At 42.2% G+C, this 12826-nt stretch overlaps 1 protein-coding gene across 1 annotated transcript; it reads left to right on the forward strand.

Moving 5' to 3' along the window:
* Positions 545–3015, forward strand: LOC109843941 (transcription initiation factor TFIID subunit 12-like). Its single transcript, XM_020412933.1, has 5 exons — positions 545–1039; positions 2014–2088; positions 2481–2559; positions 2673–2737; positions 2872–3015. Exons 1-5 carry the CDS (start codon positions 641–643, stop codon positions 3013–3015), a joined length of 762 nt encoding a protein of 253 aa, XP_020268522.1. The 5' UTR covers positions 545–640.

Consider the following 12826-nt stretch of genomic DNA (forward strand, 5'->3'; position numbering starts at 1 on the left):
CCACCGAGATTTGCTTTGGACTCAAAAACAAGATCCAAGCCCTAATTGACTCCGGCGTCATAACGACGAAAGAAGTCGAGTAAAGACGACCATCTAACTCCAGTGGGTGCACGAGTATAAACTGTTTCCCCACACTCCAAAGAGCATATGAGTATAAACTGCTTCTCGATTATCCAACTGAGTGCAATGTTAAACTCGGTTTCGCAAAGGAAACTGGGGGTGGATGATTTATATAACGGGAAGTTCCTGGAGAATCTTATATTCTTAAGGATAACCCGAACATGCGACTGAGGATAACGAACTCCTCGTTACACTCAGTTTTGCAAAGAAAGCTGGGGGTGGATAATTCATGTAACGGGAAGTTCCCGGAAGAATGTTAAATGTAATATTCTTATGGATAACCCCGATCATTATGAACAAAGTGATAAATACTAAACTCCTACTATGACTTCCGAATACTCGTTTGCTGAGATGAGATTCGATCACCTCTTTAGATCAATCTTCCCTCACAAAATTCCCATCTTGTTTCTTTTTGCTGCAGAAATTCCCGAGTCATCTTGGCCCAAGAGGTCCTTCCATTACTTCTCCCGTTACCCAATCACTTGCATCACAAAGTTCCCAACCTCTTCATCAGCAGTGGATGTCATCCCAAGCAAAACAATCAAATGTAGCTTCTTTACCTTCCTCTTCTTACAGACCCCAGATGAGACCACCAACTATGCAGCAAAGGCCTCATCTTCCACAGCATCACCAACAAACATCAATTTCTCAGCAGCAACAGCAGCAGAAGCAACACCAACTACAACAAATACAGCATATGCAACAGCAAAGCTCACTGCAAAACCAGTCACAAGACAACCATCCACTTAGGAATCAACCAAATATTCCTTCACAACATCAAGCTTCACAAGCTCTTGTACCTACAGTGCAAAAGTCAAATGTTCAAGCTTTGGCCCAACCTGGGTTGGGATCTAATGATACTGAAGAGATCAGTAATGATATTATAAGCAGGAAGCGTATACGAGAATTGGTAACACAGGTTGGATCTTCTCTTTAAGAATTAATTCGCTTCTCTTATGCGGTACTACCTAAATGTGAATTACTTCTATAATTTGGAAAGTAAAACCCCTTTATTCAACCTTGATACCAAATTCCTTTTGTTATTGCCATATGCTCTGAACTTATAACTTGCTTTTGTGACTTTTAATAATGAACCCAGTGTGAGTATACAATTATACATAACTATGTAAGCATTTTACATACATGAATACGTGTCAATTTATTAAGAAGTGATTTGAAGGTCAGCTCCAAGAGGCACTTGGGTAGTTGTAATTTACAAATGCCTTGAAGGCCACACCATTTGTCATATTTACAAGGATATATAGATAATTAACATTTACACATGCAAACCCATGCACACATCCATCCTTGAATATGTATAGATATGGTGATGTGCATAGATGCACGTGGCTGTGTATGTATATATGTGCATATATGCATGTGGGTATGTATGTATATATATATTGTACACTTGTATGATTCGGGGAAAGTGAAAAGTACTATCAGATAATTTTGCTAGTGTGTCACTGACCAAGAACATTAGAAATCTATTGTCGAAGCAATCCTTATGCACTTACTCAATTTTTCACAATCACTCCATGATGTTGGGAAAAAAATATCATAAGAACAAAATCGTATTTCATTTCAAGATTTTATAAATGTATATTACGTCGCTATGTCATCGATCCATGCAAGGTGGTGCCAGAACCGTTTTCTATGCCTTACAATTCACATCAAAGTGCTATTGTTTTCACCTTTTCAAATGGCATTTTGCATTATAATTTTGAACCATAGTATGTCTAATCGCTCATGTTTGCAAGAGAAGACGTTGTTGTGACAATATCCAATATTTTCTTAGTTGTTTAGACGTGTATTCCAAGTATATGTGTATATTGCTCTGCCAACTGTTTCCTAGGGTACAATATTCATTCAGTGTAGTTTCTTTTTCAACAGGTTGATCGGTCTGAAAAGTTGCGTCCTGAAATTGAAGATGACCTCCTGGAGATTGCTGATGATTTCATTGAATCTGTGAGTTCCTGTTCTCATTGAAGATTATTGTGTTACTAACAATAAGAAATAAACTATTCCTTTGCCCTCATAATCAATTATGTCTTCCTGTGCATTGACAATAGCCGTATGACTTTACCTATTTGGAACTCTTTTCCCTAGTTTCGCAGAAAAATCTGTTCTTGACAGAACCCTGACATTGATTATGAGAATCCACATGAAGTTTTGCGAGGGAAAAAAGTTTTTGTATGGTTAATATTTCAACCTTAATATGGTTTCTGATATACTTGTGGACGTTCTTTAATATCTGTAGTTTGCATATCAAAGATATTTCTTAACATGTCTATTTCCTAAACTCTCTATTTGTTCATTAAGTGATGCATATTTCCTAATGATATTTCTTGGCATTACAGATAGTTACAGCAGCTTGCCATTTGGCTAAGCATCGAAAATCAACTACATTAGAAGCGAAGGACATACTTGTACATGTAGGTAAGAATTTTATAATGGCACCTTATCTGATGTGGCTGGGTTTCAGGTCCCTCCCATTTCCTCTTATGTGATTCCATAGTTACAACCATAAAATCCTTTATTATACTTTGCAGAGAGACATTGGAATATGTCCTTGCCTGGCTTTAGCGGAGATGAGATCAAGTGTTACAAGAAGCCGGTAGGATATTTCAATATATATTGTTTTTATAAATGATTATGACTTTAGCAGTTGCAAGGCTGCTCCTTTCTTCTGAAAGGAACTTCTACTAATTGTTTTCCTCAGCTTATTTTTTTTTTTGGGATGACATGCAGTCCACAAATGATATTCATAAAGAGAGGCTTGCAATGGTATGTTTGGTTCTAATACTGCAATCCTCAGTTAGTGTTTCTGCATTTTCTCTTTCTTATACTTGCATTATTATTATTATTATTATTTATCATTGGTCACCAGTTTGATTATTTCCTTCATAAAATTTTCCATGGTAGCCTATTTTAATTCTAGCGAAGAATCCGTCTTTTCATTCCAGAACGAAGCACATACAGATGCGGTATCATTTTATCCGGTCACTTCTGGAAGATGGAATTTTGAAGCTTGAAAAGATCAGTGGAGCTCAAAATCCGGCAGACATGCTGACAAAGACGGTGACTATTGACAAACTGAAGCTGTGTTCAGCTTCAGTTGGCCTGCAACAATAACAAGATCAGGGAAGAGCTGCTGCACAGATCGAGATGTGAAGACAGATTGAAATCAGTCTTCAAGTGGGAGATTGTTAGTAAAGCTTCAGCTATTTTTGTTGACAAAAGAGAAAGGCAGGAGCAAAAGTAAAAAATGGGAGGAAGAAAAAAATAAGAATGGAGGAGCTTCTGCACCTATAAATAGGGTCCCCCTCTTCCCTTATTTGATCATCTTTTCAACTGCTAAGAAGAAAATCCAAGGCAGTGAGAAAATGTGTAGAGAGGCTAAGAGAGAGTACTGAGCCAGAGAAAACTCAGTGAGTGAAAAACAGAGAGAGAAAGAGAGTACTCAGTGAGAATATCAGAGCAATATTCAGAGTGCTTGTAATTTTCCCCCTTTCAGTATAAGATCTGCAGCAGTCCGTGGACGTAGGCAATTTTGTGCCGAACCACGTAAATCTTGTGTGTCCCTCAATTTTGCGCATTTTATTTTTCGCTTTCTCTCAAATCTGGCAATAGGGGAATCAGGGTAATTTCCCAACAACTGGTATCAGAGCTCTGGTTGTGACGTCTGTCAAATTTCTGCAAGGTTACTATTCACGTGAATAGTAAATTTCGTGAATAGTGGAATTTTGCCGGCGGTACTGACTTGTCGGCAGAGGTATCTTAATACAAGGTGGTTCGCAGAAATTGTCAGAAACGATCCTGAGGAAGTCAGATTCGAGTGGGAGCGATGGCTGCAGACGAAGGGAAGGTAAAAATTGAGAAGTTCGATGGTGCGGACTTCGGCTTTTGGAAGATGCAGATCGAAGACTATCTGTACCAGAAGAAGCTGTATCAACCTCTCTCGGGAAAGAAGCCAGATGATATGAAGGATGAAGAGTGGGCTCTCCTCGACAGACAAGCCCTTGGAGTTATCCGATTGACGCTATCCCGCAACGTTGCCTTCAACATAGCAAAGGAAAAGACCACGGCGGGTCTTATGGCGGCTCTCTGCAGCATGTACGAGAAGCCCTCTGCCTCAAACAAAGTTCACTTGATGAGGCGGCTGTTCAATTTGCGAATGACGGAAGGCGCATCGACAGCTCAACATCTCAATGAACTCAACATAGTCACAACCCAGTTGAGTTCAGTTGGGATTGAATTTGATGAAGAAGTACGAGCATTGATACTTCTTTCTTCTCTACCAGAAAGCTGGAATGCTACAGTCACGGCTGTGAGTAGCTCATCGGGAAGCAACAAGTTGAAGTTCGATGATGTTCGTGATCTGGTTCTTAGTGAAGAGATCCGACGGAGAGAATCGGGTGAAGCTTCAACCTCCTCAGCTTTACACACGGAGTCTAGGGGAAGAACTTCAGAAAGAAGTTCAAATCACGGCAGATCAAAATCTAGAAGGAGCAAATCTAGATCAGGAAAGAAAGACTTCAAGTGCTACAATTGTGGCAAGAAGGGTCATTTCAAGAGGGAGTGCCGGGCACCGAAGAAAAACACCGGCGCACAGGAGTCTGCCAACGTAACCGAGGAAGGAGGTGATGCTATGATTCTAAGCGTCAACAGTCCGATTGAATCATGGATTCTTGATTCAGGGGCATCATTCCATTCCACCCCATGCCGAGAAATCATGGAGAACTACGTCAGCGGTGATTTCGGAAAGGTACATCTAGCAGATGATGAAACCTTGAAGATTGTTGGCAAGGGAGATATCCGATTAAAATTGCCAAATCAGACCACATGGAAGCTGCAAGGAGTGAGACATATTCCTGGCCTTAGAAGAAATTTGATCTCTGTGGGACAGCTTGATGGAGAGGGTTATTGTACAACCTTCTCAGGTCATGAATGGAAGATTACCAAAGGATCACTCGTCATTGCTCGAGGTAAGAAAAGTGGTACTCTCTATATAACCTCTAACTTAGAGAATATCATTGCAGTAACAGATGCAGATGAAAAATCAAACCTATGGCACCAAAGGCTTGGCCATATGAGCGAGAAAGGGATGAAGAAACTTCTGTCAAAAACAATGGAGGAGAGTACAAAGACAGTAGATTCAAAGAGTTTTGCGCAAACAGCGGGATCAAGATGGAGAAAACAGTTCCCATGACACCGCAGCAGAATGGCGTAGCGGAGCGCATGAACAGAACTTTGAATGAACGTGCCAGAAGCATGAGGTTACATGCCGGCTTGCCCAAGTTCCTATGGGCTGAAGCTATCAATACCGCAGCCTATCTAATCAACCGCGGACCCTCAGTTCCCTTGGATGGTGGAATACCGGAAGAAGCTTGGAGCAGAAAAGAGGTAAACCTTTCACATTTAAGAATTTTTGGTTGTATCTCTTATGTACACATAGATTCTGCTGAAAGAAGTAAACTTGATGCCAAATCTAACAAATGTGTTTTTGTTGGTTATGGTGGTGATGAGTTTGGTTACCGATTTTAGGACTATGAAAATCGGAAGATCATCAGAAGCAGAGATGTCATATTCAATGAGAATGTGATGTACAAAAACAGATCAACTGCAGAATCAAGTAGCTCCAGTACAAAAGCTGAAACAAAGGAATTTGCTGAATTTGAGGAGATTTCTGAAAAAGATGTTCAGACTAGCCCTGAAGCAGTTCAAGAAGAGCCAAGCACGCCAGAAGTAAGACGCTCCTCCAGAATTCCTAAGCCAACCCAGCGTTATTCGCCTTCTTTGCACTATCTGTTGCTGACTGACAGTGGTGAACCGGAGTGTTATGACGAAGCAATGCAGGTGGAGGATTCAGTCAAGTGGGAGTCTGCTATGCAAGATGAGATGGACTCACTCATGTCAAATCAGACGTGGGACTTAGCTGAATTACCACCAGGTAAGAAAGCTCTGCATAACAAATGGATTTACAGGATCAAAGAAGAGCATGATGGGAACAAGCGCTACAAGGCAAGATTGGTTGTCAAAGGCTTTCAGCAAAAGGAAGGTATTGACTATAATGAAATTTTCTCCCCGGTCGTGAAACTGACTACAATCAGACTGGTGTTGAAAATTGTAGTTGCTGAGAATTTACATCTTGAGCAATTAGATGTAAAAACAGCTTTCCTTCATGGTGATTTGGAGGAGGAGATTTATATGAAGCAACCAGAAGGCTTCATAAAGGCAGGCAAGAAAAATCTAGTATGTCGTTTGAAGAAAAGCTTGTATGGATTAAAACAAGCTCCCAGACAGTGGTACAAGAAATTTGACAACTTCATGGGCAGCAACGGTTTCACTAGATGATCCGATTGAATCATGATTCTTGATTGCAGGGGCTCATTCCATTCCAACCCATGCCGAGAAGCATGGAGAACTAGTCATGCGGTGATTTCGGGAAAGGCGTACATCGCTAGCGCAGATTGATGAGAACTGAAACTGTGTTGGCAAGGGAGGACTATCCGATTAAAATTGCCAAGAATCAGACCCACATGGAAACTGGCAAGGAAGTGAGGACATATTCCTGCACCTTAGAAGAAATTTGATCTCTTGTTGGACAGCTGAATGGAGAGGTGTTATTGTACACCGTTCTCCGAGGTCCATGAATGGAATTACCAAAGGATCACTCATTGCGTCGAGGTAAAGAAAATTGGTACTCTCTAATTACTCTAACTTAGAGAATATCATTGCAGTAACAGATTGCAGATGAACAAATCAAACGCTACGGCACGCAAAGGCTTGCATATGAAGCGAGAAAGGGATGAAGACACTCTGTCAAAGAAGCTATACCGGCATCTGAAGAATGTAGATGTCGGCCAGTGCGAGGATTGCATCTTTGGCAAAACAAAGAAAGTCCAATTTTGCAAAGATTGGAAGACACCCAGACAGAAGAGGTTAGAATTGATCTCATACCGACCGTATGGGACATCCTCCAGTTTCATCTCTGCAGGCTCACGAGGATGTCACTATGTCACCGTTCCATTGTGATTCTACAAGGAGAGTGTGGGTTTATTTTCTTGAGACAAGAAATCAGAAGTCTTTGATACCTTCAGAAAAATGGAAGCCATGGTGGAAAATAAAACTGGTTTGAAGATAAAGAAAGTTAAGGTCAAGACAATGCGAGGAGAGTTACAAAGACAGTAGATTCAAAGAGTTTTGCGCCAAGATAGCAGCGGATCAAGATGGAGAAAACAGTATCCCATGACACCGCCAGGCAAGAATGGCGTAGCGGATGCGCATGAACAGGAACTTTTGAATGAGTGGCGCAAACATGAGGATACATGCCGACTGCCGCAAGTTCCTATGGCCTGAAGCTATCATACCGCAGCCTACCTAATCAACGTGGACCTCAGTTCCTTAGGATGTGAGATACGGAAGAAGCTTGGACAAAAAAGAGGTAAACCTTCTCACATTTTAAGAATTTTTGGTTGTATCTCTAATGACACATCAGATTCCTGCTGAAGAAGTAAACTTGATGCCCAATCTAACAAATGTGTTTTTGTTGGTTATGGTGGTCGATTGAGTTTGTTACCCGGATTTTAGGACTATGAAGAAATAGTAACCAAACAAACAAATGAAAGATCATTCAGAAGCAGAGATGTCTATTCAAGAGAATTGATGTACAACAGAACTAGCACACGTGGCATGAATTCAAGTAAGCTCACAGTACACAAAGCTGAAACAAGGATTTGGCTTGAATTTGAGAGATTTCTGAAAAAGATGTTCAGACTAGCCTGAAGGCAGGTTGCAAGAAGAGCCAAGCACGGCCAGAAGTTAACGCACCTCCTAGAATTCCTAAGGCCACCCAGCGTTATTCGCCCATCTTTGCAACTATTGTTTGCTGGACTGACAGTGGGAAACCCGGAGTGGTTATGACAAGCAATGCAGGTGGAGGAATTCAGTCAAGTGCTGGAGTCTGCCTATGCAAGATGAGATGGACTCACTTCTATTGCGCAAATCAGACGTGGACCGACTAAGCTGAATTACCACCCAGGTAAGAAAGCTCTGCATACAATAGGATTTACACGGATCAAAGAAGAGCAATGATGGGGCAACAAGCGCTACAAGGCAAGATTGGCTTGTCAAAGGCTTTCACAAAGGAAAGGATATTGAACTATAAGAACACTTTTCTCTGCACCCGCGCTCGTACTGAAATACTAATCAGACTGGCTGTTGAAAATTGTAGTTGCTTGAGAAATTTACATCTTGAGGCATTAGATGTAAAAAACAGGCTTTCGCTTCAATGTGATTTGGAGGAGGAATTTATAATGAAGTGCAACCAGAAGGCTTCATAAAGGCGCAAAAATAAATGTAGTATGCTCGTTGAGAGAAAAGCTTGTATGGATTAAACAACTCCCCCCAGAGCAGTGGTAAGAGAAATTTTGACAACTTCATGGCAGCAACGGTTTCACTAGGATGCCAAGCAGATCATGTGTTCGCTATAGAGGTCAAGAGTTTAGAACATAGCTTTCATTATTTATTTGTTATATCGTTGATAATGCTCGTTGGCGGCATCAGACATCTGCAAGAGATTATAAAATTTGAAGCAAAAATTGTCAGCAGTTCGCTGATGAAAGATCTTGGTGCTGGGCTAAAAACAAATTCTTCGAATGAGGCATCAAGAGAGACAGTAACGCAATCTGGACTTTGATGTTATCACAGCCCGGCTGAGTACATCAACAAAGTACTCTCACAGTGTTCAACATGGCAGATGCGAACCGCAGTGGGTTAACCTTTAGGTTTCATTTCGACTTTCCTAAGACAGTCACGGGTGAAGACAGAGGAAAGAGCGTGCACACATGGCGAAAGTGTCCCGTACGCCCTCAGGGCAATTGGAAAGTCTGAATGTAGTGCCATGGTCTGTCACAAGACCCGGATATTGCCAATGCAGTGTGGGAGCTGTTAGGCAGGTACATGCAATGAACCAGGTACAGGTGACATTGGGCAGCAGTTCAAATGGATCTGCAAGATATCTACGAGGACATCTACAGTAAAGCACTTTGTTTCAAAGGTAGGAGATATCAATACTAACGAGGCATATGTAGAGCTCTGATGCTAGCAGGAAATGTTGATATCAAGATAAGAGCACTAACAGGGTAGTAATCTCCTAGGCGAGGTACTGGCAGTGAGGGGAATTCTCAATTGCAGAAGACCTAAGTGTGCTCTCGTCACAGCAACTGAAGGCAGAATATGTCAGCTGTTACAGTAAGCCAGAAAAGAATGGTGTGGCTTCACAATTTCTTGGATGAATTTAGCAAGAAAGCAAGAAGACAATTGTCTTATACTGGGCGACAGTCAAGAGTGCTATTCATCTAGCGAAGAATCCGTCTGTTTCATCCAGAGACGAATGCACATAACAGATGCGGTAATCATTTTAATCCGGTCACTGTCTAGGAAGATGGAATTTTGAAGCTTGAAAAAAAATCAGTGGAAGCTTCACAAATCCGGCAGACATGCTGACAAAGACGGATGACGTATGCGAAACTGAAGCTGTGTTCAGCTTCAGTTAGGCCTGCAACAATAACAGATCAGGGAAGAGCTGCTGCAGCACGATGACGAATGTGAAGACAGATTGAAATCAGTCTTCAAGTGGAGATTGTTGAGTCAACTAGTCAAAAAGGGAAGGAGGACTTTTGATGATTAAAAAGGGAGGACTTTCAGTAGCCACGTTTTTTTTTGGGAAAGGAGTATGCCATAGTCAAATGGCAGGAAGAAAAAATGGTGGCGGTGCTTCTTTTGTTGAAAAAGAAGAAAGCTTTTGTTGAAAAAGCTTACCAAGCCAATCAAAGACAGAGGTGATGTTCTCTATATAAAGCACCCCAATGCTCAGATACAAATCATCCTTCAACTGAAAAGAAAATCCAAGGCAGTGAGTAAATATAGAGAGGCTAAATATAGAGAGGCTAAGAGGGTGAGAGAACTCTGTGAGTGAAAAATTCAAGAGAGAAAATTGAGAGCAATTTTCAGAGTGCTTGTAATATTTCTTCCATTAGTGAAAGATCTGCAGCAGCCCGTGGACGTAGGCAATTTTGTGCCGAACCACGTAAATCTTACGTGTCCCCCAATTTTGCGCATTTTATTTTTCGCTTTCTCTCAAATCTGGCAATAGGGGAATCTGAGTATTCTCCCAACACAGGAGTCACTTTGGGAGCTGTGCGGTCGACCGCGGAGCATGGCCGGTCGACCGCGAACGTGCACAGACTCTGGGAGGAGTCTAGTTTTGGCGCGGTCGACCGCGAGACCCTGTAGGCGAATTTGGGCTCTGTCGTTTGTCACGGTCGACCGTCAGACCATGTAGGAGTTTTCCAGGTTATGTCGTTGGTCGCGGTCGACCGTGGCGGTCGACCGCGTAGCGGGTCAGGCCCATATGTTGGTTTCCTGTTCTTATTTGGTTTTGGAGTTTGTATAAATACCAATACACGTTCTAGGGTTTCTTTGGCTTTGATTGGAGATTGGTTGGGGATATTTGGAGCACAGAAAAAGAAGAGTTTTTCTGAACAATTGTTTGAGGGTTTATTTGGAGAGATTAAGAGATTTATTGGTGAGATTAGTTGATTGCTTTGAGCGTTTTGTAATCTCAGTTTGTACTCTTCTTCTTTATTAGTGAAAACTCAATCCTCTTCTTGGTCCGTGGACGTAGGCAATTTGACGAACCACGTAAAACTATTGTGTTTGGATTTGTGCTGTTGTTTTGATTTGTTTGGCTTTTATCTCGACGTTTATTTGATTTGGTTCTTGAAGCACGCCCGTTTGGTTGTCTCGCTTCTGCGCCGCACACAACAATTGGTATCAGAGCTCCAGATTCCAGATCTAGGGTTTTGTCTTGGTTAGAGGAGTAGATCAATTTGGAAGTTCGTCTAGGGCTTCGTTTGGTGAGAAAGGTGAGATCTTTTTGGTAAAGACTCTATCTTTTTCAGTTTGGATCTATTCTTCGTTTGTTCCGCATTGGTTTGTTGGCGCTTGGGCTATTTGGAGTAGATCGCTTTGGAGGCTCTTCGAGGGCTTCATTTGGAGATAAAGGTGAGATTTTTCCTATTTGTGGATCTTGTTGCCGTCGTGCGGGGTGAGATCGTTTGGAGACTCTTGTTAGGGTTTCAATTGGAGGTAAAATTCTCTCCTTTATCAGTTTGGATCTATTCTTCATTTGTTGGTGCTTTGAGATAGTTGGCCGAGATAGAAGGATTTGAGGCTGAGTTATTTGTTTATTGATACGGTGCATTGGATTATTGAGAAGTGCCATTGACTTGCATATTGAAGTCCTTTGAGCACGTTGGTATGAGCAAGGAGACCGAGTTGGAGTTTGGCATTTCTATTTGATGATTGAAGGGTCTTCTATTTGGTGTTCATTCAGGCATTCGGGGGTCTTCCAAGGAGGCATCATTGGAAGGTAAATTGATATTTTGGTTTCCTATGTTGGGGATTGTACTAGGCAATTGTGGGTTGTAACCAAGTCCCGTTGGTTTTGGAGTCCTAGTAGTCAACAACAGTTGAAGAAGTGTATTGGGAGTAAGGTGAAGGTACTTCATTCTGGTTGTAGAAGGAGGTACAAGAGGGACCTACTGTATTTGTGCCGAGCTCATGGTAGTTTGAGACACTTCATTGGAGAGGAAACATTGGGGCGACGAGATGAGATGACAGTTGTGATTGGTCGTTCCTTTCTGGAGGGGGATCGATGTTTGATGTCGAGCATTGGCATTGGTGTGCCGGCTTCGACATGTTTGGATCATCTTATGCATAGGTCGCCGACTGCTGTATTAGGAGTTATTGGATCTGGTGGAGCTGTTTTAGTTTTTGGTTGGCGTCGGATATTTGGTTACCCAGCATTTGGTCATATCGAGGATGTGAGATTTGATCCGATTGTGCGTTTGGGATTCGGAGGCTCATTTGATTATCGTTTGGGAGCTTCTGATTTTGTTCTGAACAGGAATGTCACTTTTGATTCTCATCAAGTGGAGAGTATTAATAAGGTCATTTGGATATCACAGTAGGTGGAGGGTGATGCTGCTTCACGTTGGGTGGAGTTTACTCCACATACTCCAGATCATACTGCATTGTTTAGGATTCCAGCTGAGGTGATATAGATTAGGGATCATTTGGTTTTGGATGCAGATGATATTGGTGAAGAGTTACAGACTTTTCTATTTGATTGAGGGTCTTTGGAGGCCGTTTGAGTAAACTACGTGAATGCTTGATTCCTTGGGCAAGAGGATACATAGGCAGTCTTTATGATGCAGCCGATTTGGTGAGTAGATACCGACGTTTGGGTGAGTGTTCGCACTTCCGTTTGGGTCTCGATTTGTTGTGGATGGAGTCCGTTGTCATGAGTCCGTTGTCATGGTGTACTGGACGCAACAAGTGAGGCATTTGGTTTGGTTGGTGTCGGCTCAGTTTTTGGTAGAAACTTCGCCGAGGTGGAGAATTGAAGAAACCGCGATGAATTTTGGTAAAGAACAGGTTTTGGAAGCGCATGAGTCACTTTGGGAGCTGCGCGGTCGACCGCGGCACAAGGCCGATCGACCGCGAACGTGCACATACTCTGGGAGGAGTCTGGTTTTGGCGCGGTCGACCGCGAGACCCTGTAGGCGAATTTGGGCTCTGTCGTTTGCCGCGGTCGACCGCCAGACCCTGTAGGAGTTTTTCAGGTTCTGTCATCGGT

This window comes from Asparagus officinalis, chromosome 5, assembly GCF_001876935.1.
Source record: "Asparagus officinalis chromosome 5, Aspof.V1, whole genome shotgun sequence".
Classification (NCBI taxonomy): domain Eukaryota; kingdom Viridiplantae; phylum Streptophyta; class Magnoliopsida; order Asparagales; family Asparagaceae; genus Asparagus; species Asparagus officinalis.

Coding starts and splice junctions, on each gene's coding strand:
- LOC109843941 (XM_020412933.1), top strand. CDS start 641: ATGTCATCCCAAGCAAAACAATCAAATGTAGCTTCTTTACCTTCCTCT. Junction 1,040..2,013: donor TACGAGAATTGGTAACACAG/GTTGGATCTTCT, acceptor CTTTTTCAACAG/GTTGATCGGTCTGAAAAGTT. Junction 2,089..2,480: donor CTGATGATTTCATTGAATCT/GTGAGTTCCTGT, acceptor TTGGCATTACAG/ATAGTTACAGCAGCTTGCCA.